Genomic DNA, 27,627 nt, shown 5'->3' on the forward strand with positions numbered 1-27,627 from the left:
CACACAGTCAGTGTATCCGCTGCTCCTATTGGTTGTCTCTAGGCTGATCTGACCAATCACACTCGATTTCTTTAAGACGCGTAACGTAGGAACAGAAGGGTCTTCTTGAAGGCACACTGTACAAGGTTAGTGTGTGCATCTATTTATTGGTTTCTCTATGGCAGTTAATTCACGTTTACATTTTTGGTGTACGATGTCCCAAAAATTAATGCAGTGAACTGATTTGACTACATAACGTGTTCATTCATTATGCTGACTTGAGCTAGCATGATGTTTAACTGGAATGCAGTTTGTCTGACGACCTCCTTTTGAAAAAAGAAAAAAGTAAATTACTATAGATTGTTTATTATTTTTCATTTCGTTTGTGTACTGATGTACATGGTATTACATTTTATTAGTATTGCCGGTGGTCATGCTAACTACCTAGCTACATATGTATGTGCACGTGCACATGGAGCTTCAGGTTCACCAGTTGTAAATACCATGGTTAAAACAGTTAATGGTAATACTTTAAAATAATAATAAATATAATATATGTCCTTCAAACAGTTAAGAATCTTTGTCATTTTAAAACAAAAAAATATATATTGTTGGCAATGTTGTTAGGGGCCGTTCGCCTCAACGAATAGACCAAAACACAGATGTCTCTAGAAGTATTTAAAAGCTGATGTTCTTTTCGAAGTGGAAATGTGTAATTTCTGTGACATTAGCGTCACCAAACGGAGCTGAAAGAATAAATGTTTTTTGTTTTTCAATCAGATTTCATACCTTGATCAAATAAACAGATAGTCCCACCCTAAATTTACGTCACACCATTTGTTGGCTGGTCGGGCAGCTCAAACAAACAGAGCAATGTTGGAAAGCGCTAAAGAGCCAGTGTTTACACTTTTTTTGGGGGGGAATCAACATACTAATGGCTTACTTCTAGTTGTGTCTATATATATATTATGATGGGATTTAAGAAAGTATTTTAACATCGAAAAAAAATATACATATCAGCTGTAACTTCTGACATTGAAGCAAAAAAGCAAGACATGGCAAACTTGTCATAGACGTCTGACTAGCGCATGTTAACATAGAACAATTGAAAAAGTATGTATAGACACAAACTCATTTGGTGTGAATGGCCCTTTATCACAGTTTTATTTTAGAAACCATTATTGCAGTAACTGGTATTTTGATTACCATGGTACATTTTTGTAATGGGAACAATAATTACAGTGTCACTATTATATGAGTTTATCTGTGCATTATATTTATTTACAACGCACATTTTTTCTTTTATAGGTTGTTGCTGCAGAAAAATCATAAATGGGGGTGCTGTCAGCACTGATGCGGGGGCTCGTGAGAGGAGCTGACAGAATGGCAGAGTTCACGAGTAAGCGTGGCCCTAGGACATTCTACAAGAGCAGAGGAGCCAGACCCACTGGAGTGCTCACCTCTAGCAGAAAATTCATACCTGTACGGGCCATGATACCAGAGTTTGTGGTGCCTAATTTGGAAGGATTTAACCTGAAACCCTATGTATCATACAAGACCCCAGAAGGAACAGAGCAGCCCATGACTCCAGAGGAGCTCTTCACTCAGGTGGTGGCTCCACAGATTGAGAGAGACATCGAGGAGGGTGTGTTCAACAAGGACAAACTTGAAAAATACGGGTTAGAGAAAACGCAAGAGGGAAAGTTGTTCAAGTTGCACCCCAAGAACTTTGTTCGTTAAGTAGACTTTTTTTTGTGTGTTTCAGAGATTTGAAATAGACTTAAAACACACTTGTGTGAATATGGATCTTCATCTAGATAAATATTTACTATAAAAGTCAAGTCAGTTTTTCAGAAATGCACTTAAAACTGACATTCTTTAAATTTTCAGTTTGCCTGGGTCTTCTGATATGTCCAGACCATGTCAAAACCACATCAATTTCAAGTGAAACTCCTTAGAGAAAAACTATTTTACAAAAATAAATGGATATGTGTTTATTAATATGGCTATGGTTTATTTGTACAAATCACATTTGTTATAAAAGGTCTAGTTATTGGTGTAAAACTAAATAATAACACCATTGAAAGATGTCCTTTATATATTACTGCTACAAATAGGCAGAAAATGAGACTGTTTGTCTGAAATAAAGATATCCCAAAATTGCATATATTTAAAAAAAAGCAATACTTCAGATGTAACCAGATGACACTGTTTTAAATGTCCCCTCAGAAATGTGTCATTCCAAATAATCTCAACCCATAAGCTTACATAGCAGCATTTACAGCATGAACAGGAAGGGAGTTCAGGAAGAGGACGCAGACTCTGGCTCTGTCGGTCTTTCCTCTGGGCTCCAGTCCCATCTCCACACATGCAGCATGTGGTCATAAAAGGAGCAGGTAGCCAGCAGGCAGGACAGAGACTGGGAGTCTTTAGCAGGGCTGGGAAGGGGGTCTGGAACAAAACTTTTCTCTGCTGAAGCAAAGTGGTCAGGAATGTACTGGCCCGAGTCGTCCTCCAGAGAGGTGTCAAAGCTAGCAGTGGGGGACTCGTACTGGATCCTGAGGTGACCTCCAGACTCTGTAAACCCAAAGCTGATTTGAGGTGGCTCCTGAGGAGAGTGGGGAGTGGAGTTGTTGAGGGGGACTCTGGACCAGTCTGCTCCATATGCCAAAGAGTTGTGTAGAATATACGAGGCCAAGACAGGGCATGGTGCATCTTGTCCATCTACAGAGGGAGAAAAACAAAAAGCACAATTAACTTACAAGATCAATTAAGATCTATCATCTAAATTTCAAATGAGAAGGAATCAATACACAAGGGACATGAGTTTTGTTTCATTATAGTAAGAGTGTTCCTTACCAATAGCTTGCTGGCAGTGAAGAATATGGAAATCATTGTGCATACATGCTGCTAGCAGCAGATGCTCTTGACTGGGGTGCCACTTTAGTCTCCACACGCCCCCACCGACTGCAGTCTCACTCAAGGGCTGCTTCATGTTCCTTCCATCCCAGAACAATACATTCTCATCATAACTATGATGGAAACAGACAGCAACATGAAAACATATGCATTTGTACATAAATGCATAGATTATGTTTTGGATGATCACTTTAGCAGAAGCCACTCACCTTCCAGTGGCTAGTATGTGCTCCCGGTGGGGGTTACTGTGTATGCTGCATACTCCCATAGTGTGTCTGTACGATAGGAAAGCAGTCTTTATTTACAGTTACCACGCATAAACACCAGTAAACAGGCACACAGAGCATAATTGAAATGGTAACATAATAAATGCAAAATAAATAATGGTGGATGAGGATGAGCTCATGTACAGTAAGGTAAAATATGCATATTTTACCTCTTGCTGGTGAAGGTAGGAAAAGAGGGACCCATTCTTAGATCCCAGCCCTTTAGTTTGCAATCATCACCACCTAAGACAGCCAGACAGCAACAGTACAAATTATGATACATAAATAATATAGTCAAATAAATACATAAACAAAAGGGAAAAAAAGTATGAAGATGCATGAACTAACACTACATTAACAATCTGGTGTCTAAAAAAGTCTTTGAAATCTAAACATACATTATGTACATTCACTGAGCACTTTATTAGGAACACTATGGTCCTAATAAAGTGCCCGATGTGGTCTTCTGCTGTTGTAGCCCAACCGCCTCAAGTTTTGACTTGTTGTGCATTCTGAGATGCTATTCTGCTCACTACAATTGTACAGAGTGGTTATCTGAGCTGCTGTAGTCTTTCTGTCAGCTCAAACCAGCCTGGCCATTCTCCCTTGACCTCTCTCATAAACAAGGTGTTTCTGTCCGCAGAACTGCCGCTCACCGGATGTTTTTTTGTTTTTGGCACCATTCGGAGTAAACTCTAGAGACTGTTGTGCATGAAAATCCCAAGAGATCAGCAGTTACAGAAATACTCAAACCAGCCCATCTGGCAACAACAATCATGCCATGGTCAAAATCTCTGAGATCACATTTTTCCCCCCATTCTGGTGGTTGATGTGAACATTACCTGAAGCTCCTGACCCGTATCTGCATGATTTTATGCATTGCACTGCTGCCTAGGGCGTCAACAATAAAAAATTGTCGACAAAATTTTTTGTTTTCGAATAGTCGTTTGATCTCATTTAACGTAACATGAGATCACATTAAACTCTAATGATGACACACGAGAGCAGCACTGCAGTTCACATTCCAGATGCACTCTAAACTTTCCAAACAGCTTCAGATGATGTCGATTGCAAAGTATGAGGGAATAATACAGAATAAGTAAATACAGAAGCACTCTCGTTGTGGAATAAGTGGAGCTGGAGCTGCCGCTCTGCCTGAAGCAAAACTTGCACGTCGAGCGTCTTTAAAGGAAACACAGACATCTTTAATGCAGTTATATTTAATGTGTTATAGCATTATTAAAGTTCAAATAACAAGGAAGCAGGTCATGTAAATAACTACAAACTCCGAAACTGTAATTTCTCTGTGCGGTCAGCGCCGCTTCTATGAGTTGCGCGAATATCCTGATCTAAGGGGGAGAGATTGAAACTGCACCCGGCTGATGCACACTCTGTCACGGGGATGTGCGTTCCTTGAGCGCGCACGCTTAATGCAGCTAGATTATAACGTGATGACTCGTGACTTACTGAATCATAATATATGTGTCACTCTGCATTTCTTATCGTGATGAAAATTGGCAATACTCAGCTTTATTAATAAGAGAGAGTTTGTTTTTTTGCGAGTTAAAGATGGATTGAAGTGAACAGAAAGGTGAGAGAGGGTAGTCTTCGCCCCATTTTACACTGCAACAAAATACATTTTTGATTTGTTTTTGTTTTGGCTTGTTTTCCAAAAATAATATATAAAACTAATTTAAAATAACGTACATTTACTTAAGCAGCTATACTGCAGAATAAAAAATTGTTATCTGAGAATGTTGAATATAATACTAAAAATCAAAAACTTTTTAAAATATCTAAAAATCCTTTAAAAAAAAAGATGTACCACCTGAGAAGCAGCATTTAAGATATTTAGACATGATTTTAGAGAATAGATCTTGAATATACAGTATGTTTTGTCTTTACTGCACTCGCAGAAGTATAACCAAGTGAAAAAATACACTTATATACAAAATACACTTATATTTAAGATATATTCTCTTAAAGCAAATCTAAATATCTTAAATGTTGCTTCTCAAGTAAATGTATCTTGTTTTAAGGATTTTTAGACAATTTTAAAATGAAAACGAGACAAAAACACTTTAGGATTTTTTGCAGTGATTTTGTTACTGAATGAAACTTAATAAAAACATTTTTTTTTTTCTTTAATTCAGTGAATGTCATTTAGAGGTATTTTAAAAAGATGACTTTGTCCTCTGTAATGTTAGCAAGCACATTTAATACAACCTTTTAAGTCGGGGCACAAGCTGAATAATCGGTTAAGAGCTAATGATTAATCGTTGCAATAATTGCAGAATAATCGCTCTAATAATCGTTAGATTAGTCGATTATCAAAATAATCGTTAGTTGCAGCCCTACTGCTGCCACACGATTGGCTGATTAGATAATCGCATGAATAAATAGGTGTACAGGTGTTCCTAATAAAGTGGTCGGTGAGTGTATTTACAGTACTGTGCAAAAGTTTTAGGCACATAAGATGTTTCACAAAAACATTTGTCTTAAGATGGTTATTTATATCTTCAACTTTAGTGTGTCAATAGGAAAAATACATTTTAGACTCCCAAACATTACTTTTGCAAATAGAAAAGATTAGAATAGAAGAACAGGGCTCTCTGCAAGAGATGGCATTGCCCCCACAGAGCCCCCCACTGAACATTGAGTCAGTCTGGGAGTACATGAAGAAACAGAAGCAACTGAGACAGCCTAAATCGATAGAAAAACTGTGGTGAATTCTCCAAGAAGCTTGGTACATCCTATCTGCCAAAAACCAAGAAAAACTGTGTCCAGGTGTACTAGGATAATTGGGGCTGTTTTAAAGGCAAAGGTGGTCACACCGAATATTGATTTAGCTTTTTTATGTTTACTGGACTTTGTATAACGTTAATTGATAAATGAAAACTTTTTACGGCATTATTTTTTTTAAGACATCCTCACTATGCAACATGTTTCAAAAGTGCCTAAATTGCACAGTACTGTATATATAGATAAATAGTTCATTTTGTGCTCAGAAATTTATTTTCACTCCTTACCTGAATAAATAATCTGAGTATCCCAGTAACTAAATGCTGAGATCCAGGCCTCGAAGTCGTGAGCTTTCCACTGGCACACAGTAGTTAAACTAGTTTCCCCAAGAGACAGAACTGTGAGAGAACCAGTTGAGTCACTGGACACCACACGCACATCAGTGCTACAAAAGAGAACAGTAAACTTTATATACTGAAAAGTAATAAAGCAATCCAATGCAAACCAGCAATCAATCATGTGAGCATCTTACCTCTCACCTCTCCCTGTAGACCAGTCTAAAGACAATGCCAGCCTGTCAGGACCCAACTCTGTGCTCAACTCACTTTCCAAACCACAGGTGCCCTGCTACTGGAGGGACAGTCCAGACAGGCAAAGGATACTTAATTATATAAATACAGCAATAAAGACATTCTAATACAGTGTAATGTCTATACTGTTTAATGTGAATCTCCTAATGCAACCTGAATATGATTTGTCACCTGAGCTTCGGTAAATTTGTACAGCTGGATTTTTCCATCTGCAGTGGCCATACCCAAGAGTGGCCACTCTGATATCGGTATGTGACACCTGCAGAATTGAAGTACAGCTTAAAATGCTTTCTTAAATAAAACCTCAACTCTGGTTCTAACAAATCACAATCACAATTAACTAGAATTGGTGGGTTGCTCCAATGAACGGAAAACATGTGATATCAAGTACTCATGATATAATATTACACTCAAACCATATATCAATATTTTTAAAAAACTTCTCACAGTCATGAGGGTCTAAAAAGGTCTTCTCTGTTTAATGTTTGACAACAGAATGGCTACCTGCATGTTGGAATTTGATTTGGTGAACAAAGTTTTCAAATATTAATAATATATAAAAAATCATTTTTATTAAAAACATGTTCATCTTAGTACAGGTGTTTTCAAGTAATTATTTTTGTGAATTGCATTTTTGATGTATTTTCAATGACTTAATCTATCCGGACAAAAACATGAGCATCACTGACCCATATACAAAATGTAGAAAACACAATACAATGTTCAGTACATACAGTTTGATACACATACAGGGTGTGTAATGAAGATGAAGAGTACATTTTAGTGGGCAGAAATAATATATAGAGACAACTGAATGTAAATCCACTTACCACTTTAGATCGAGTATAGCAGGAGTGTCTATTCGTTGAGTCTCAGTGAGCGGAGGACTGATTGATTGTTGCGAATTACAGTGGAACAGATACAGTCGACCAATTCTGCTCGGGGCAGTAGAGTCTTCTGCTGTCTACAGTCAACAGAAAAGGCAGTTTCAATATATATTTGTGGATTTGACTTAATCAACGTCATTTGTTGCATAGCGTTGATTACCACAAAAAAATGTTAATGTTAAAAACATTAAACATTAACTATTAAAAAAAAAAGCACACACACACACACAAAAAAAGCTCTTACAATGGAAGTGAATGGGGCCAATTTTTTGAGGGTTTAAACAGAATTGTGGAGCTTATAATTTTATGAAATCACTTAATTCTTCAGTTACAACTTGTGTATTATTGGAGCTGTAATGTTGTTTAAATCTTCATTTTTACTGTCGTTTTAGGATTTTAGGGTTTACAGCATTATGTCGTAAGGGCAACAAAGTTGTAAAATTGGATATATCTTTACACAGCTAGATTTTATCACACTAAAATCATGTTAACCAGTGTTCGAATTGAGTCAGAGCTCTTGGGGTGTCCCCGGTCCCCTACCCTTAAAATGAGTTCAGGGATGCAAAAAATACTGGAAGCCCGGAAAGCAGGGACTGTCTACACTGTTTGAACTGAATAATTACGTCAGTCACAAGCATGATTGTTACTCAGTCCCTGCCTTTAAGTTCCATCAAAAAACAGCCCGTGGTGCACTCTGCTTTTTTTCTTTTATTATTATTATTTTCAGATGTAAAAAAAATCTAATTTGGATTATTTATTAAAACTGGGACAGATAATGGACATGGTCATGTTATGTCACCACAATCATTTTGGGGGAAAAAATATCAAATCAAATCAAATCAAATCAAATCAAATCACTTTATTGTCACACAGCCATATACACAAGTGCAATGGTGTGTGAAATTCTTGGGTGCAGTTCCGATCAACATAGCAGTCGTGACAGTGATGAGACATATACCAATTTACAATAACATCAAATTAACACAACGCAATTTAAACATCTGTTATACATAATTAAACTCGACTTAAAACATCAAATTAACACAACACAATTTAAACATCTGTTATACATAATTACACTCAACTTAAAACATCAAATTAACACAACACAATTTAAACATCTGTTATACATAATTACACAACTTAAAACATCAAATTAACACAACACAATTTAAACATCTGTTATACACAATTACACTCAACAATATACAAATAATAACATACACTGTACAGTATACAATATGCTGTTTTTGTTTTTTTTTTGTTTTTTACTATATAGATACTATATAGATACACATTATTCAATAAAAATTAAAATATATATGAAAAAAGTATATATATAGAATGTACAGTATTGTACTGTATTGACATTCAGGCTGTCGGTTGATAGTCAGTTGTTAAGAGAGACATAATATAATGACAGTAATATAATTTATGACAGTCCGGTGTGAGATAAAAGAGTAATAAAGTGCAGGGCTGATGTATTTTGATCGTGGGAGATCAAGAGTTCAGAAGTCTGATTGCTTGGGGGAAGAAGCTATCATGGAGTCGGCTGGTGCGGGTCCTGATGCTGCGATACCGCCTACCTGATGGTAGCAGTGAGAACAGCCCATGGCTCGGGTGGCTGGAGTCTCTGATGATCCTCCGAGCTTTTTTCACACACCGCCTTGTATATATTTCCTGGAGGGAGGGAAGCTCACCTCCGATGATGTGTCTGGCAGTTCGCACCACCCTTTGCAGTGCTTTGCGGTTGTGGGCAGTGCTATTGCCGTACCAGGCGGAGATACAGCCAGTCAGGATGCTCTCCACAGTGCAGGTGTAGAACCGTGTGAGGATGTGGCGGTTCATTCCAAACTTCCTCAGCCGTCTCAGGAAGAAAAGGCGCTGATGAGCCTTCTTCACAACGACTTCAGTGTGGACGGACCATGTGAGTTCCTCAGTGATGTGGACACCCAGGAACTTGAAGCTGCTGACTCTCTCCACTGGTGCTCCATTGATGGTGATTGGACTGTGTTCTCTTTTCTCCTGAAGTCCACCACAAGCTCCTTTGTCTTACTGACGTTGAGGGAGAGGTTGTGCTCCTGACACCAGTGTGTCAGAGTGTGCACCTCCTCTCTGTAGGCTGTTTCATCATTGTCAGTGATCAGACCCACCACCGTCGTGTCATCAGCAAACTTAATGATGGCATTGGAGTTATGTGTTGCCACACAGTCATGTGTGTACAGGGAATACAGTAGTGGGCTGAGAACACAGCCCTGTGGGGCTCCAGTGTTGAGGGTCAGTGATGAGGAGATGTTGCTGCCTATTCTAACCACCTGGCGTCTGCTTGACAGGAAGTCCAGGATCCAGCTGCACAGCGAGCTGTTTAAGCCCAGATCCCGGAGTTTCTCATCTAGCTTGGAGGGCACTATGGTGTTGAATGCTGAGCTGTAGTCTACAAACAGCATTCTCACATAAGTGTTCTTTTTTTCCAGGTGGGAGAGAGCAGTGTGTAGTGTAGATGCAATGGCATCATCAGTGGAGCGGTTGTTGCGGTAAGCAAACTGCAGCGGGTCAAGATTGAGTGGTAATACAGAGCAGATGTAATCTCTGATTAGTCTCTAGTTTTATGTTTCTAGCATTCTAGTTTGGATGAACTAAAATTTTTGGGCTTTATCGGGGGTCCCTTAACTCGGAGCCCCCCCTCAATTCGAACACACTCATACTGTTTACATCTTGAAGCTATACTTTTGAGAATTTCTAGTATTTTAGCGTTTAATGATTGGCCCATTCACTTCCATTGTAAGAGCCTCAGATATTTGCTTTTTTATAGAAAAGGAGGGACCCATCGCAATTAATGTTTGTGGTAATCAACATAATGCCACAGTTGCTATCGACTAAGTTTAACTTGTACTGAACCAGGAATATTTATTTAATGGTCAACACTATCTAATAAAATAAACCGACAATTTGTGTATTACCTTATCATCGCTTTTTTGAAGTTGGTAAGTCCCACATGCCAGAACATGAGAATACTGTGGTATAGGGCACCACTCCACGGTATCCGCGCTTAACTCGGTGTCAAACACTTGCAGGGTTCGAGTTCGAGAGTGCCACCCCATTTTGATTGGCTCGGAATAATATGAAGGCGCAGAAATAATCGGACTAACTGACCATGAAATGACTGATCTCACTGTACACGTGTAGTCAGTAGAAAATATGTCAGCGCTCCTTAAAAACTCTTAATATAAATATAAATGGAGCAGATAATTTAATACAATCAAATAATTCTGAATAAAGGTGGACAAAGTTTGCGGGTCAAACACATTTTCGTGTAAGTTTACGAGGTAAACTATAAGAAGATTATAGATAAGGAGCTATAAACAGGAAGTGAGTGGCATAACAGCTTCCGGGTGGATGACGTCTGGTCATAAGCTGGTCATAAATTGGCTGTGTTTCGTTTGGAAGGATGCGTCCTCCGGAGGTCGCGTCCTTTGAAGGCTGCAGTATACCGAGTGTCCTCCTTTAAACAAGTCTCGTTTAAACGAGACGGCCTTCGTAAGACGAACGGAAACGGAACGGAAACGGAACGTAACATGGTTGCTATGACAGCACGCCACTCTTTAACAAGCGCGAGCGTTTTGAGTGAGAAGGAACAAAGTCACTTTAGAAGGGAATGTATGAGGTAAATTTGAGGAGTTGTAATGATGTAAAGAGAAAAGAAATAGATTTTACAGGTGTAGTTTTAGTCAAATACTTTATTTTAATTATATATTAATATAATTATAGATATTATGTACTCTGCACCCATCTACTGAGGTACTTCAACTTGGGAATTAACATTATTTGCGTTTGAACATCATATTTACGGGCAAATTGGCGTCATTTTTTTTTTTTTTTAGACATTTCCGTTGAAGCAAAGAATTGTGGGTTGTGAGTGCCCACGAAGGATACACCTCATGCATCCTCCGAATTCCCGTGAAAGAAGGTCGCATTCGAAGGCTGCATTCGAAGTGTCCTACTCGCTTTTCTGAAACGAGACAGCCTCGATGACGTATGCGGCCGACAAATGCGACCTCCGGAGGACGCATCCTTCCAAACGAGACACAGCCGTAAAATACTATGGAACAAAATTGCTCCGTGTCAAAATCTGTCCTCTGCACATTGCTAGATAAAAATTATCAATCCGAGTATGTTTTTTTTTTTTTTACCCACAAAAGAGATCAGGAGGCGTACCGGCCCGAGTCGATAAGACATATGTTGTTTTATCATCATAGCTTTAACTTAAGAGTATTTTGTCAAGTCACGGTGTCCTGTTTCCTTTAGATTTACCAATGGTGGTGATGTTTGGAAAACACATCTCTCAGAAGAGGTCCTGTCTCAGTTTGTAAGAATTTTAGATGGAGCCCATCTAAATGATAGATGTTATTGCTTACCTTATTTTATAACGAGAGAACCCATTATTCATTTAAAGCTTAAGAAGTTCTCATTAAAATCCACAGAGGAGTATACCTTTAAGACATTAAGGAAGGCTCTTAAAAAATTAATAATAATAATAATAATTATTATTAATTTTTATTTATTTATTGGTTGGCCTCTGTCCTCTGTGAGAATATCCCCTTGTGTATCTGGACAGATTTGCATGTAGGACTGGCCAAGCATTTGTGACACTGCAGGTGGACAGTGCTGTACTGCATTTAGGTTGTGAGACCACAGATCTGACTCTATCTCTGTCCAAACTCACTGACACAGAAGTCAAATGCCTGCTTTTTAAGATGGCTGACAGCCTGACACATCTAGAAAATGGAGGTAAACTGAGATTTATTTAGTGATTATGCTTAGTTATTTAAATAAATAAATAAAGCTCTAACATTCTAGATGTTTGGTTTTGTCATAATTCTAGCTGATACATCTTCATTTAGTCCCATCAACAGCCCTCAGAACAGAACGAATGGTAAATTAAGACATTGCTGTTTAGGTTTATTCAAATTGACTTTAATTTCTATGCACATTAAAAGTATATGAATACTAAAACAGCTTACTGTTTTAGTATTTGAACCTAGAATACAGCATAAGGATCCAACAGTAGCAGTAAGAAAACATCTTCCTGGGGCTTCTCTCATCAACCCAGGATCAAAAAAGGTGAACATCATTGACATCACTGCCTCCATTGACAATAGCTAGCTAATATGATGAAGTAAACAAAACAAAAAAATTATTTAACCCTTGGTTACTGTTCATTACAGGCCAACACCTTTACTGTTCCAGGTCAAATCTGACCCAGATATGGTAATCATATATTGAATAGATTTTTTTTAGAAAGGAAATTAATTTCAGTGAATTCATGACATTAAACTTTTGCATTTCATCTGGAATTTGATTTTTAGACTTAATTTGATTTCTTAAAAGTATTAAATTATACATATTTTTTTTGTAAAATAAACACATTTTATATTAATTTCACTTCTGTAAAATCATAAACTTCATTAATCTGACAAATTATGAAAATATCAGATTGTGTCAGGCTTTTGGAGCATTTGCTGCCATTTGGTGAAAAACAATATATAACATGATGATACGATGGTGGTAGGTCTGATCACTGACAATGATGAAGAAAGAAAGAACTTCTACAGAAAGAAGATGAAAACTCTGACACGCTGGTGTCAGGAGCCAACCTCTCCCTCAGTGTCAGTAAGACCAAGGAGCTTGTGGTGGACTTCAGAAGAAAAGACAGAGAACACAGTCCCAACACCATCAATGGAGCACCGGTGAAGAGAGTCAGCAGCTTCAAGTTCCTGGCTGTCCACATCACTGAGGAACTCACATGGTCCATCCACACTGAAGTCGTTGTGAAGAAGGCTCACCAGCGCCTCTTCTTCCTGAGACGGCTGAGGAAGTTTGGAATGAACCACCACATCCTCACACAGTTCTACACCAGCACTGTAGAGAGCATCTTGACTGGCTGCATCACTGCCTGGTTCGGCAACAGCACCGCCCTCAACCGCAAAGCCATGCAAAGGGTGGTGCAAACTGCCAGACACATCATCGGGGGTGAGCTTCCCTCCCTCCAGGACATATATACCAGGCGGTGTGTGAAAAAAGCTCGGAGGATCATCAGAGACTCCAGCCACCCGAGCCATGGTCTGCTCTCACTGCTACCATCAGGCAGGTGGTATCGCATTATCAGGACCAGCTGACTCCATGATAGCTTCTTTCCCCAAGCAATCAGACTTTTGAACTCCTTGATCTCTCATGATCAATATTCATCAGCACTGCACTTTATTAACCTCACACTGGACTGTCATAAATTATATTCTCTCTTAACAACACACTGGCAACTCTCAACTGACAGCCTGAATGTCAATACAGCACAATACAACCTACTGTATATTTTATATATACTATTTTTATATATATATATATACTGACATTATCAAATACTATTATTTGTCAAAGTTTAGCTTTTTTTCTTCTTCTTTTAAACCACTTCTTCTGAAGTGTCTTTAAGCTCTTGCAAAAATGATATATTATGCCTACAGTCAAACCTGAGGTATTATGAAGAGAAGACATAAAGCAGTTTTTTGACCAATTAATTATTGTAGACATCAACCAAAAAATGTAATAACTCAATAGAGTAAATGGATAAAAATGTCAATAAAACAAACAGCAATAAACAGAGATGAAAAGTAATGAACAGTGATAAAACAATTTGTGTACAAACAGAAGACTTTGCAATGGCAAACTTTAATTCAACTCAAATAGAGCTGTTCAGCTTGTAGTACAAAAACCCGGAAGAGAAATCGACATGGGTTCCCTCGGGATTTTCCTACGGGTTTTTATAATGGGGTTTTTGAACTTCTGAGGAAAATAAGATCTGTGGTAAACATTACTTGATACGTGGATGTTTTGTTCTACAACATAAATTACACACTTTCATATCTCAGAGTGAATTGTGAAGCCATATTGAATTACATACTTAAAAAAAAAAAAAACACGCACGGCGGCATCAAAAATCACCTTTGAGGTATGAAAGTGTGTAATTTATGTTGTAGAACAAAACGACCATGTATCGTAAAATCATGTATACCACATTCCTTATTTCAAAAACCCCATTTTAAAAACCCATAGGAAAATCCAGAGGGAACCCATGGCGAATTAGACTTCTGGGTTCGCTTACAAATTGATGTCGCAGCTGAACAGCTCCCATACATGAACAGAAATAATGTGCACATGCTGCAATGTAGCTGATTGATTTTTATTTGTCACAGTTAAAAAAAAGTGCTCTGCATTGTTGTCATTTCTGTGTGTGTGTGGATGTTCTAGAGTCTCACCCCATTATTTCTGTGTGGGTGTGTTCCGCACTGTGGTTGATTTATTTTATTTTGATACCAAAAAAAAAAAAAAAATAATAATATTCTCACCCATTAATTTCCTATGGTGGGTTAAATTTGTCCCAGAACAATATGAGTCGCACTTTTTTTTTTTTTTTTTTGCAACCACTTAGATTTATCAAATCAAGTTCAGTTTGTGCGTGTGTGTGTGTGTGTTCAGATGGCAAGTGGAGGAAAAGTCACCAAGCCTTATGAAGGAAACCATTTTTAATTTTGAAAAGAAAAGTCAAATGGGTCAAAAATGACCTGGGATACGTTTCCCAAAAGCATCACAAGCTTAAGTTGATCTTAGAGACCAATGGCACCAATGGTTTTTATGATCTACTTGGGCTTACAATGCTTTTGGGAAACGCTGCCTTGAACAGTAAAGGAGAGCTGATATAACCTGGCGAAGTAACTCCAATAAAATGGATTTGTGTCTGATCATTTTTCTCTGTGTATTACAGAAAGAAACCTGCAAGTGTGACCTATGAATTTTTTATACATGAATTTTTACTTTTTAACAAACCCAACACTATTTCTGCTTGTAAATTTTTTTAATATACACTACCGGTCAAAAGTTTTGAAACACTTGACCGAAATGTTTCTCATGATCTTAAAAATCATTTGCTCTGAAGGCGTATGCTTAAATGTTTTAAATTAGTTTTGTAGACAAAAATATAATTGTGCCACAATATTAATTTATTTCATTACAAAACTAAAATTTAATAATAAAAAAAAAAAAAAAGTTTTTGAAATTGATGACTTGGACCAAATAATAAAGAAAAGCAGCCAATAAGTGCCCAACATAGATGGGAACTCCTTCAACTACTGTTTAAAAAGCATCCCAGGGTGATACCTCAAGAAGTTGGTTGAGAAAATGTCAAGAGTACATGTCTGCAAATTCTAGGCAAAGGGTGACTACTTTGAAGATGCTAAAATATAACATAGTTTTTATTTATTTAGGATTTTTAGTCACAACATAATTCCCATATTTCCATTTATGTTGTTCCATAGTTTTGATGACTTTACTATTATTCTAAAATGTGAAGAAAACAAATTATAATAAAGAATGAGTAAGTGTTTCAAAACTTTTGACCAGTAGTGTACATCACAATCACACTATGAACTGTTTTTAAGTCATCAAGCATCTATTTAAGCATTCTATTTTAAGGTTTGGTTTTATATAATGATATATTATAACTTATGTTATAACTTTTGGTATAAAGTTATATTTTGAAATAAGTGCTCACTGGAAATCATTTCTAGTTGTTTCAACCAAAGCATTCATTGTATGTATAAAGTCAAAAAATCAGTTTAACAATTTATTGAATTATCCATCTTCCCCTTTAATATTAAAAACATCAGTTCACCCCAGTTAGCACAAGAGAATGAAAGCAATAAAAGTAATCGAAAACAAGCTGAAAAGGTACACCTGAACAAAGGTATTACTGGATGAAATAGCGTTCATAAATATTTAATCATATTCACATGAAGTTACATTTCAAAGCATTTCCTAAAAAGATCAAACTAAATCATCCTCTTATCCATAAACAAGATCAATCCAAAGGTATAGTCTACGATACAGGACCATAATCCTTTGCTGGTGTCTTTTAAATCACTGCACATGTTAAATTTCCAAAGTGAAAAGCAGCTTGCACTGATCTTTAGTAAGGCTGTTGAGGTTCTCTGTTTAGCAGGAAATATATTCTGAAGCAGCCTAGTCAGCTTTATAATCGATCAAGTAAATAAGTGTACAGTTTGTTAGGTCAGTTTTCACATAGCTGATCATATTTAAAGAATTAGGTGACATGTTTCAAAAACTATTCTTTGTTTCCCTTTGGTCATATATTACATGACAAAATTGCACTGAGGAAGTCCTTATGTTTCTATGAGCCATCTCCCTCACAATTTCTCTCAAAAATAGTGGCATTACACTATTATGCAGCAATGTCAGAATATTAAGACACCATTATAGTACTAAGGGCTGACCATGGTGCACGATTCAGAGATTAAGCATGGTTAGACTGTCACTGAGCAGTAGGATCACTGACATAAATGAGCAGAGTTTCAGATTCAGCAGGAGCATTATTACAAATTAACAATATAATGAACTGATTTCAGGTAAAAACAAAAATATTTAAGCTCATATTACATTACAGTGCAAACAGGCTACACTGAATGACAACTTCAGAACATCAATGATCCTGTTGTACACCAATGACAAATGTCAACAGGAGCATCATTTTAAATTGATCATATAATAAACTTGATCTCAGGTCAAAAAACAAAACAAACAAAATAATATACTTGTATTATGTTACAGGGCAAACAGGCTAAATTGAAATGACAACTTTCTGAAACTTAATGCAATAAACACAAACATATTTCAAGGGTTCTCATAAATACAATAATAAAGAGCAGCTGATTTCTGTTTATCTGTAATAACATTGACAAAGTTCACCTTTGGCTTCACAGTGATAGCGACACTTATGAATGTTTCTATATGCATCTGATATGGGATCTGGAATTATGCAGTTTTTGACCATTAGCAATAACACAATTTATATTTACTAAGACAGACACTGGTTTCAATTACAGTGTTGACACGCTTAATGTCAAGAATCATTCATTTAATAAATGAGACACCCTTGTTTCATGAGACACAAAAGTCAGCACAAAACACTTATGACATGTACATTCAATTACAGGTCAAGATTATAAATATCTCTATATAGCAGGGCTGGTTCGGTCCAGTTCATCTAAAGGCCTTAGAATGTCCAATGTAAAAACTTAAATGAAGGTGCACAGATACATTTGCATTCTTCAACAATTCAAAGGAACAATAAGTCTGTTCAAAACATTTAAGCATAGTACAATTTCTTCAACCCGCAACACAACAGGCTTGTCTTTTTAGCATGCTCTCAATGCAGGTACAAATAAGCAAACTAGGTCCAAGTAAAGAGAAAATGTACAGTTACAAATGTGTTTCAACTGAATATGAGCAGAAACAGTCATAAAAATTCCACGTTACAAAGGCTGAACCCTAACGGGTCTTACATCATGAGGGATGATTATGTTGAGACATCAGCAATACAATTAAAGTAACTTCAACATTTGATCAGCTTACTGATCATACAACCATATTCAGTTTAAAAGCAATACCAAAATAAACACGCTATAACCATTGGTTTGTATATAAGAAATACATTCTCTTTCATTCTCATCCAGCAGGCTTGATTCGTAAAAAGTACACAGTTCTATAAACCATAATTTCCACAATGCAAGAAGTGAATCCTGTGGACAATCTATCATTTTTGTACCACAGAAAGCCACTCTCTCTGGCCTGATCAGGCGCTGACTGTGTCCATGTCTCTGTTTAGAGTTCCCAGAAGAGCTGTGCTCTCACTCCGCCATTAAAGTGCAAATGGAAAAGAGCAGCCCACTCACAGGCCTAGACAGATGAATCCTCTCCAAGAGAAAAAAAAAAAAACATGTACAAACGTCTTTCACTAAACCGACACAGGTCTGAACTGAACATCTCTTTGTCAGTGAGCTAAATAGCCATTTCAGCATAGAGTGTCTGTATTAAAGGACAACTGCACCTGTTATTAAGGGAGGAAAAAGAATGATTATGAACATATATTCTAGTATTTTCTATAATCCAGAGTCAAGTAATTTTTTTTAACCACGATTGAACATTTAAATTTTTTTTTAAATAGTTTTTACCTTTACTTTTTTGGCTTCCATAGGTTACTTATGAATTTAACATTACTGTTTAACACACTTCTTTAACCCTTTAAGCTCTGAGGATGTTTTTAAAAATTTCCAGTTTCAGTGGCATACCCAAAATTAAAGGCTTATAACAAAAAAAAAAAAAAAAAAAAAAAGGAGGGTCAAGTGTTTGGTATCATTTTAAAGAAAACTTTTCAAAGGTTTTAATTATATAGACTATTATAAATTCTGAGACTATCAGCCAAAGAAACTGCTGAAAAATCACAAAAATACTTGAGCCAAAACGTAACTTTTTTCTTATTATTTTTCTGATTTGACGTTATACATTTGTGCTCAAAAGTTTGCATACCCTGGCAGAAATTGTGAAATTTTGGCATTGACTTTGAAAATATGACTGGTCTTTTATTTAAGGATAGTGATCATATGAAGCCATTCATTATCACATAGTTGTTTGGCTCCTTTTTAAATCATAATGTTAACAGAAATCACCCAAATGGCCCTGATCAAAAGTTTACATACCCTTGAATGTTTGGCCTTGTTACAGACACACAAGGTGACACACACAGGTTTAAATGGCAATTAAAGATTAATTTCCCACACCTGTGGCTTTTTAAATTGCAATTAGTGTCTGTATATAAATAGTCAATGAGTTTGTTAGCTCTCACGTGGATGCACTGAGCAGGCTAGATACTGAGCCATGGGGAGCAGAAATGAACTGTCAAAAGACCTGCGTAACAAGGTAATGGAACTTTATAAAGATGGAAAAGGATATAAAAAGATATCCAAAGCCTTGAAAATGCCAGTCAGTACTGTTCAATCACTTATTAAGAAGTGGAAAATTCGTGGATCTCTTGATCCCAAGCCAAGGTCAGATAGACCAAGAAAGATTTCAGCCACAACTGCCAGAAGAATTGTTCGGGATACAAAGAAAAACCCACAGATAACCTCAGGAGAAATACAGGCTGCTCTGGAAAAAAGACGGTGTGGTTGTTTCAAGGAGCACAATATGACGATACTTGAACAAAAATGAGCTGCATGGTCGAGTTGCCAGAAAGAAGCCTTTACTGCGCCAATGCCACAAAAAAGCCCGGTTACAATATGCCCGACAACACCTTGACACGCCTCACAGCTTCTGGCACACTGTAATTTGGAGTGACGAGACCAAAATAGAGCTTTATGGTGACAACCATAAGCGCTATGTTTGGAGAGGGGTCAACAAGGCCTATAGTGAAAAGAATACCATCCCCACTGTGAAGCATGGTGGTGGCTCACTGATGTTTTGGGGGTGCGTGAGCTCTAAAGGCATGGGGAATCTTGTGAAAATTGATGGCAAGATGAATGCAGCATGTTATCAGAAAATACTGGCAGACAATTTGCATTCTTCTGCACGAAAGCTGCACATGGGATGCCCTTGGACTTTCAAGCACGACAATGACCCTAAGCACAAGGCCAAGTTGACCCTCCAGTGGTTACAGCAGAAAAAGGTGAAGGTTCTAGAGTGGCCATCACAGTCTCCTGACCTTAATATCTCTGGGGATATCTCAAACGTGCGGTTCATGCAAGACGACCAAAGACTTTGCATGACCTGGAGGCATTTTGACAAAACGAATGGGCAGCAATACCACCTGCAAGAATTTGGGGCCTCATAGACAACTATTACAAAAGACTGCACACTGTCATTGATGCTAAAGGGGGCAATACACAGTATTTATTTATTTTTTTCCCCTTTTTCTCCCAATTTGAAATGCCCAATTCCCAATGTGCTTTTTAAGTCCTAGTGGTCACGTAATGATTCGCGTAGTGATTCGCTTCAGTCCGGGTGGCAGAGGACGAATCCCAGTTGCCTCCGCATCTGAGATCGTCATCTTATAATGCGGCTTGTTGAGCGAGTTGCCACGGAGACATAGCGCATGTGGAGGCTTCATGCCATCCACCACGGCAACCACGCTCAACTCACCACGCGCCCCACCGAGAACGAACCACATTATAGCGATCACAAGGAGGTTACCCCATGTAACTCTACCCTCCCTAGCAACCCGGGCCAATTTGGTTGCTTAGGAAACCTGGCTGGAGTCACTCAGCACGCCCTGGAGATTCGAACTAGTGAACTCCAGGGGTGGTAGCCAGGCAATACACAGTATTAAGAACTAAGGGTATGCAGAATTTTGAACAGGGGTCATTTCATTTTTTTCTTTGTTGCCATGTTTTGTTTTATGATTGTGCCATTCTGTTATAACCTACAGTTGAATATGAATCCCATAAGAAATAAAAGAAATGTGTTTTGCGTGCTCACTCATGTTTTCTTTAAAAATGGTACATATATTACCAATTCTCCAAGGGTATGGAAACTTTTGAGCACAACTGTATATCTCAGGGTGTAAATAATGTAGCTCCGAAAAACTGCTTTTGTTTTGTTTCCAGTAGTGGCATCTGTACTGTACATGAGTAAAATTTTGTGTTAATACGATAAAGTAATCAAAAGTTATAGCATTACAAAAATAATTTATCTTAGTATCCAAAAACGACTCCAAACAAATAAAACATAATAATTGTGCATAAGAACTAATTACACTTGCAAATACAACAATGACTAAAAGTATGCTCTCTCTCCAAAGCATATGCAGGCATGAGTAACGAGCTCTCATTCAGTTCCGTTCTGTCATTTGAGCCACCACTGAGTCTGTGTACTGTATTTGGCGCCATCTCCTGGTGGCCATAAGTAATTAGAGTGAACGATCCTCTCTGCCCATATTTGGATGACTTCCACCTCTGGTTGCAGTGATCTGAATCCTAATATGATTGGTTTAGTGTACCATGAAGCTGGACAACATACTACATAATTTCCGATGAAGTCATCTGATCCAGGAAAGCTAACTTGTTTTAGCCAGATAGCACATTATGAGCTGTATGCTCATTGTGCTTCGTGTGGATTATCTAATGATCTATGCATCCGATTACGTTGTGTGTGGGCTTGTTTTAAAGATAATCGCATCCTTTAAATAATGGTATGTGACATCTTATGTTCTTTTTATTTTTTGTGAAGTTATAAGCAAAAACGCATTACTGTTTACATTTAACATGTGTCTAAGACATATACTTAGCTATTACTCCTTATATTTTTGTCTGTATAGTAAAACAAATTAAAAGGCTGGTCGTATTCTACTATTTGAGAGCTTTCCAACGACATATGACACATGGCTATTTAATCAGTTTGATGTTTTAACCGATTACAATAATTTGTGCAGTGGAAAATTATTAATTAGCTAACAAAACGGAACACTTCTGATGCGTCTGCAAATTTCAAAGCACTTGTTCAGTTTTGGTCATAATTCCTACAAATATTGTAAAGTACAGAAACTAAGCTTCAAAACTATACCTATTTTGTTTTAGTCAATTAATATTTTGATAATTATTTTTTTCTCGGCAGGCCTATCCGAGCTTAAAGGGTTAACATGATTTCCTATTTTGATATTAGAGTCCGATTCTGAATTCATAAAATGCTGTGTTTGGGCTCTGTCTTAAAGGAAAAAGGCCATATGATTACAAACTTCTGTATAAATCCATTTGATAAAGAGTAAAGTCTTATGCAGCCAAGCAGATTTATTTCATAAAGTTATCTACAGTTAAAATATCAAAGTCTTACCCTCTCTTCCTCAAAGCTGATGAGTCCTTCATCATCATCACTCTGCAGCTCTTCTGGTTCTTCACTGACGAGGGCACTAAGCTCTGTGTTAGCTGGACGAGGCCTGAGGATGCTGAGCAGTCGCTGCATTGGCGATTGGCCGGCACTAGAGGGGGAACTCTCTTGCTGTTCTAAGTTATCACTCTGCTTTTTTGCAAAGTTAACAAAAACCTAAACAAAGAACAGAAAATAAGGAATAAGAACAATTAATGTTAAGTCTTTCATGCAGCACTTATATTATGAATGTTTTGCATCCATAAAATTGATTTTGACAGGCTAAATTAACCACATTACAAACAATAAAACATAATAAATACATTCAAGACTTTCATTATTGACATTACTCTTTTATCATTATCATAACTCAAAGAACAGCAAGTCGAGAGAGCACTGAAAGGCTTATGTATACTCACATTGTCCAGTGTTGTCTGGCTGACAGAATAATCTTCGATGCTCAGCACCTCCACCACCTGCTCCATTTTGCTAAAGACCTGAGCCAGAGAGATGTTCTCTGAATTCAGTTGGAACTGAATCTTCGTGTGATGCCGCTCCTTATGTAAAGGAATAAGCAGATATTTACAGTTTTTACGGCAAGCGAAGCACACTCAAAATATTTGCACAGGTGTACTTAGTTTGTTCAGCATTGTACAACACCTTGAGAGAGCTTTTTAACATTTTTCAACTTTTTTGAGTTTTAAAAATAGTTCCATAAAAATTCATAGTCTTATATACAATACAAACTGCCAACCAAGAGATACTTGAAAACAATGGGCATTTGTTAAAGCTGAAGCACAGAAAATATGAAATATATCCATTGCCAGTGAAACCATTACCTTAAGTATGGCCTCTGGAAAATTCCTGTTGAAAAACCGGATCACTTCCTTGACACTAGCAGTGGTCTTAGTGCGTACCGTGATCATGTATCCATCCCCAAATCTGTCAGAGGCATAGAGAGAGAGAGAGACAGAAATATTAAAGATACACCAGTGTGATGAATTATGCAATGCTGAACCCTTATGACATATTTTAGTGGTCAGTGACTGAGAATTTTCAAACCTGTTTTTGAGATGCTGGATGCTTCCCAAGCACTTGAACCTGCCGTTAACCATGATACCTAGTCTAGTGCACAATGCTTCACACTCCTCCATACTGGAAACAAACACATCAGTAGTTTAGAGAGCATAGTAGGTTACAGAGCTATAAAAAAAAACATAATAACGATATAGTCGCCACACCTGTGTGATGTCAACACCACTGAGCGTCCTGTCTTGATGATGTCAAGAATCAGGTTCCATAAGAAACGGCGAGCCTTCGGGTCCATCCCTGTCGTAGGCTCATCCTGCAACAACAAACAAGAGCACAAAAGATGAAACCTGCTTACAGCGACCACACAATATTACTAGAAAATGTTAAGGGGACAGTGATAGATAGATCTAACCAGAAAAATAAGGGAGGGGTATCCAATCAGAGCAATGGCCGTGGAGAGTTTACGTTTGTTGCCACCACTGTAGGTGCCAGCAGGTTTGTCAGCATACTTGGACAACTCCAACTTCTCCAGAGCCCACTGAACCACCTTCAGGACAAAAAGAGAGAGGGGCATAAACAAAACAGATGTGGTAGGAAAAACACTAAGGAATATCAAAAATGTAATATTTGATGACTGACAGTAAGAACAATTAACTTCAACAGCAATTAACAATAATTGATTGCTAAGTGCTCTTACACTGTTTTTCAAACTGCTTTCAAGAGAGCTTTCAGGAGATCTGACTCATGGCTAAACACTTGACTATCAGCAATAAGTGTATGGCAATCATTTACAGTGTGTATGTCTGTGTGCTCACCCGTTCCTCATCTTTCCAGGGTATGCCGCGGAGGCGTGTGTATAGCTCCAGGTGTTCTCGAGCAGTTAGGTCATCAAACAGAGCATCAAACTGAGGACAATAACCGATGCTCTGCTGCACACGAAGAAGCTCTCGCAAGATACTGCAGGACAATGAGAGACTCATAACAATGGCAAGCTCAGAATTGACATTTGCATTATAAATGCAAAATGATTTAAAGCTATAGTCAATGTTAAAATACTTTCTCCTACTCCAGGTTAAAGGTATAGTTCAACCAAAAATACAAATTCTCTTATCATTTACTCACCCTCATGTCAGCCTAGATGTGTGTGACTTTCTTTCTTCAGCTGAACACAAACAAAGATTTTTAGAAGAGCATCTCAGCTCTGTAGGTCCATACAAAGCAAGTGAATGGTGACCACACATTTCAAGATCCAAAAATCACATAAAGGCAGAATACAAGTAATTCATACGCCTCCAGTGGTTAAATCTATGTCTTCTGAACCAAAAGAGAAAATGGAGATTTATAGTAAAATAGGACTTAAATATTTATCTGTTTCTCACCCAAAGTGATTGCATCGGTTCAAAAGACATACAGTGCATTCAGACGCCTTAATTTTCTTCACATTTTGTTGCAGCCTTATGCTAAAATGCTTTAAATTATTTTATTTTTTTCCACATCAATCTACAATCCATACCCCATAATGACAAAGCAAAAAACAGATTTTTGAAACCTTTGCAAATGTATTAAAAAGGAAAAACTGAAATATCACATTGACATATGTATTCAGACCCTTTGCTATGACACTTGAAATTTACATCCTATTTCTCTGGATCATATTTAAGATGTTTCTACACTTTGATTGGAGTCCACCTGTGGCAAATTCAATTGATTGGACATGATTTGGAAAGGCACACACCTGTCTATATAAGGTCTCACAGCTGAAAATGCATATCAGAGCAAAAACCAAGCCATGAGGTCAAAGGAACTGCCTTGCAGAGCTCAGTGACAGGACTGTGTTGAGGCACAAATCTGGGGAAGGCTACAAAAAAATTTCGGCTGCATTTAAGGTTCCCAAGAGCTCAGTGGCCTCCATAATTCTTAAATGGAAAAAGTTTGGAACAACCAGGACTCTTTCTAGAGATGGCCGCCCGGCCAAACTGAGCAATCGGGGGAGAAGGGACTTGGTAAGAGAGGTGACCAAGAACCCGATGGTCACTCTGGTTGAGCTCCAGAGATCATGTGTGTAGATGGGAGAAACTTGCAGAAGGACAACCATCATTGAAAGACTCCACCGATCTGGGCTTTATGGCAGAGTGGCCAGACGGAAGCCTCTCCTCAGTGCAAGACACATGAAAGCCCACTTGGAATTTGCAAAAAAAAAAAGCACTTAAAGGACACTCAGACTGTGAGTAACAAGATTCTCTGATCTGATGAAATGAAGACTGAACTGTTTAGCCTCAATTCCAAGCGCCATGTCTTAAGGAAACCAGGCACCGCTCATCACCTGAGCAATACCATCCCAACGGTGAAGCGTGATGGTGTTAGCATCATGCTGTGGGGGTGTTTTTCAGTGGCAGGGACTGGGGGACTGGTCAGGGTTGAAGGAAAGCTGAACATAGCAAAATACAGAGATATCCTTAATGAAAACCTGGTCCAGAGCACTCAGGACCTCAGGCTGGGCCGAGGATTCACCTTCTGACAGGACAATGACCCCAAGCACACAGCCAAGACAATGCAAGAGTGGCTTAGGGACAACTCTGTGAATGTCCTTGAGTGGCCCAGCCAGAGCCCGGACTTGAACCCAATCGAACATCTCTGGAGAGACCTGAAAATGGCCGTCCACCAGTGGTCCCCATCCAACCTGACAGAGCTTGAGAGGATCTTCAGAGAAGAATGGTAGAAAGTCCCCAAATCCAGGTGTGTAAAGCTTGTCGCATCATACCCAAAAAGACTTGAGGCTGTAATCTCTGCCAAATGTGCTTCAACTAAGTACTGATTTAAGGGTCTGAATCTTTATGTCAATGTGATATTTAAGTTTTTTCTTTTTAATAAATTTGCAAAGTTATCAAAAATATGGGTTTTGCTTTGTCATTATGAAGTATGGAGTGTAGATTGAAGTCAAAAAATTTATAATTTAATTAATTGAATTTAAGGCTGCAACATAACAAAATGTGATAAAAAATTAAGGGGTCTGAATACTTTCTGAATGCACTGTATATTTAACCACTGGAATTGTATGAAATTACTTTTATTCTGCCTTCATGTGATTTTTGGAGCTTGAAATATCTGGTCACCATTAACTTGCATTGTATGGACCTATAGAGCTTAAATATTCTTCTAAAAATCTTCATATGGGTTCTGCAGAAGAAAGAAAGTCATACACATTTGGGATGTTATGAGGGTGAGTAAATGATGAGAGAATTTTCATTTTTGTGTAAACTATCCCTCTAACATGCAGAGACAACTATAGTTAATCAGTTCCATGTAATTTGTGATTTCCGAGAAAAGAATGAACACTGTCGCAAAATCAAAATATTAGTCTATTTGTTGGAACATCCCATCCAGCCCGACAAAGAAATACTGGTTCAAAAAATGCTGTGAGTTTAGGGCAGAACTATTTGTTTGTTCAACCAATGTGGGATGAGGGGAATGTTAGAAATTACACACTTCACCTTTATGCAAACATGGAAATGTAACTCTTCAACACAGAGATGTGTATTATTGGGATAAGTAAAGATTCTTCATATTAACCATTTTCAAAATAAAAACAAAAACAATCAGGCAATTGCTCTTCTAAAACCTTGTGAGCTGCTTAGTGGGTGGCAGCTAGACAAAATTTAGGCATCATAGGCCAGACATAGAGGCTGTTTCAAAGAGTAGGGAGCAAAATGATGCTGGTTTATAAGACCTAATTTTCACCAACATCAATAGACAGCATTGCATGCATTATTTATTGATAAGGCAATCCAAAACTGCACTGCACAGAAAATGTTCAAAAGGAAATGGGTCAAAGGAGATATAGATTATAAAAATATCAGTACTGATCTAATTCAAAATTTATTTTATTTTGGTATGTACTTATTATGCTTATAATCGTGTCAAGCCCTAAAGATATTTCATATTTCTGTGGCAAGCTCGAGTATCCATTAACAGAGTTGCTGCTCAAGAAGAGCATTTTAAATCAGGTTCCACTTCAGTTTGAATGCTGCCTTAGGGGCTGTTCACATAAGACACATTTTGCATGTTTTGGAATTGTTTTTCATGTAAACATAAGCTAGACAAATGTCTTTCTGTTTTTCAGTGTCTTTTGCCATGAACAGTGACAAGAAATTAAACTTTTAAAAACATGTCTCGAGACCCCTGCATTATGTTCTGTTCCTTTGTGCTCTGTGTAGCTGATTGAACGCAAAAATGCATCCTTTGTGAACATCCCCTTGGAGGGTAGACAGTAGCTCACTAGGGTTGGAACAAAGCTAATACTGTATGTTAAAAGTACCTTCAGTTATTTTTATTTATTTTATTTTTTTTGCTAATTGCTAAACTTTTAAACAAACAGAAATCTTTTTTAATGTTTTAATGTATTAATAATTTTTAAATTGATGTTAACTCATATGAGATGAAGTCTCTAGTCAT

General features: G+C 37.6%; 4 protein-coding genes across 6 annotated transcripts in view; 2 read left to right on the forward strand and 2 right to left on the reverse strand.

The window, feature by feature from the left end:
* The first annotated feature begins 53 nt into the window (after positions 1 to 53).
* Positions 54 to 1,980, forward strand: LOC127419427 (39S ribosomal protein L41, mitochondrial). The gene is made up of 2 exons (XM_051660806.1): positions 54 to 125; positions 1,288 to 1,980. The coding sequence occupies exon 2, from the start codon at positions 1,312 to 1,314 to the stop codon at positions 1,717 to 1,719; it is 408 nt and encodes a 135-aa protein (XP_051516766.1). The 5' UTR covers positions 54 to 125; positions 1,288 to 1,311; the 3' UTR covers positions 1,720 to 1,980.
* On the reverse strand, positions 1,959 to 10,743 carry dph7 (diphthamide biosynthesis 7). The gene is made up of 9 exons (XM_051660768.1): positions 10,344 to 10,743; positions 7,327 to 7,460; positions 6,668 to 6,755; positions 6,439 to 6,533; positions 6,194 to 6,351; positions 3,335 to 3,407; positions 3,108 to 3,173; positions 2,839 to 3,011; positions 1,959 to 2,703 (listed from the first exon to the last, which is right to left on the reverse strand). Exons 1-9 carry the CDS (start codon positions 10,482 to 10,484, stop codon positions 2,282 to 2,284), a joined length of 1,350 nt encoding a protein of 449 aa, XP_051516728.1. The 5' UTR covers positions 10,485 to 10,743; the 3' UTR covers positions 1,959 to 2,281.
* A 158-nt stretch (positions 10,744 to 10,901) lies between these two features.
* On the forward strand, positions 10,902 to 13,099 carry LOC127419420 (protein PAXX-like). Its single transcript, XM_051660792.1, has 6 exons — positions 10,902 to 11,749; positions 11,999 to 12,171; positions 12,266 to 12,316; positions 12,413 to 12,504; positions 12,609 to 12,651; positions 12,953 to 13,099. The coding sequence occupies exons 1-5, from the start codon at positions 11,697 to 11,699 to the stop codon at positions 12,639 to 12,641; spliced, it is 402 nt and encodes a 133-aa protein (XP_051516752.1). The 5' UTR covers positions 10,902 to 11,696; the 3' UTR covers positions 12,642 to 12,651; positions 12,953 to 13,099.
* A 2,944-nt stretch (positions 13,100 to 16,043) lies between these two features.
* The window catches only part of abca2 (ATP-binding cassette, sub-family A (ABC1), member 2), an 83,498-nt gene continuing 71,914 nt past the window's right edge, over positions 16,044 to 27,627 (reverse strand). For 2 of the 3 annotated variants that reach the window (XM_051664768.1, XM_051664766.1), the window contains exons 42-49: positions 23,991 to 24,132; positions 23,588 to 23,722; positions 23,385 to 23,488; positions 23,206 to 23,298; positions 22,983 to 23,085; positions 22,563 to 22,700; positions 22,111 to 22,320; positions 16,044 to 18,337 (exon numbers count right to left, since the gene is read on the reverse strand). In XM_051664768.1, coding sequence (XP_051520728.1) covers positions 18,302 to 18,337; positions 22,111 to 22,320; positions 22,563 to 22,700; positions 22,983 to 23,085; positions 23,206 to 23,298; positions 23,385 to 23,488; positions 23,588 to 23,722; positions 23,991 to 24,132 — 961 coding nt within the window. In that variant the 3' untranslated portion in view covers positions 16,044 to 18,301. Of the gene's footprint in view, positions 18,338 to 22,110; positions 22,321 to 22,562; positions 22,701 to 22,982; positions 23,086 to 23,205; positions 23,299 to 23,384; positions 23,489 to 23,587; positions 23,723 to 23,990; positions 24,133 to 27,627 lie in introns of those variants that run through there. The other variant, XM_051664772.1, reaches the window with a different exon arrangement.

The sequence above is a fragment of the Myxocyprinus asiaticus genome, chromosome 3, assembly GCF_019703515.2.
Source record: "Myxocyprinus asiaticus isolate MX2 ecotype Aquarium Trade chromosome 3, UBuf_Myxa_2, whole genome shotgun sequence".
NCBI lineage: Eukaryota > Metazoa > Chordata > Actinopteri > Cypriniformes > Catostomidae > Myxocyprinus > Myxocyprinus asiaticus.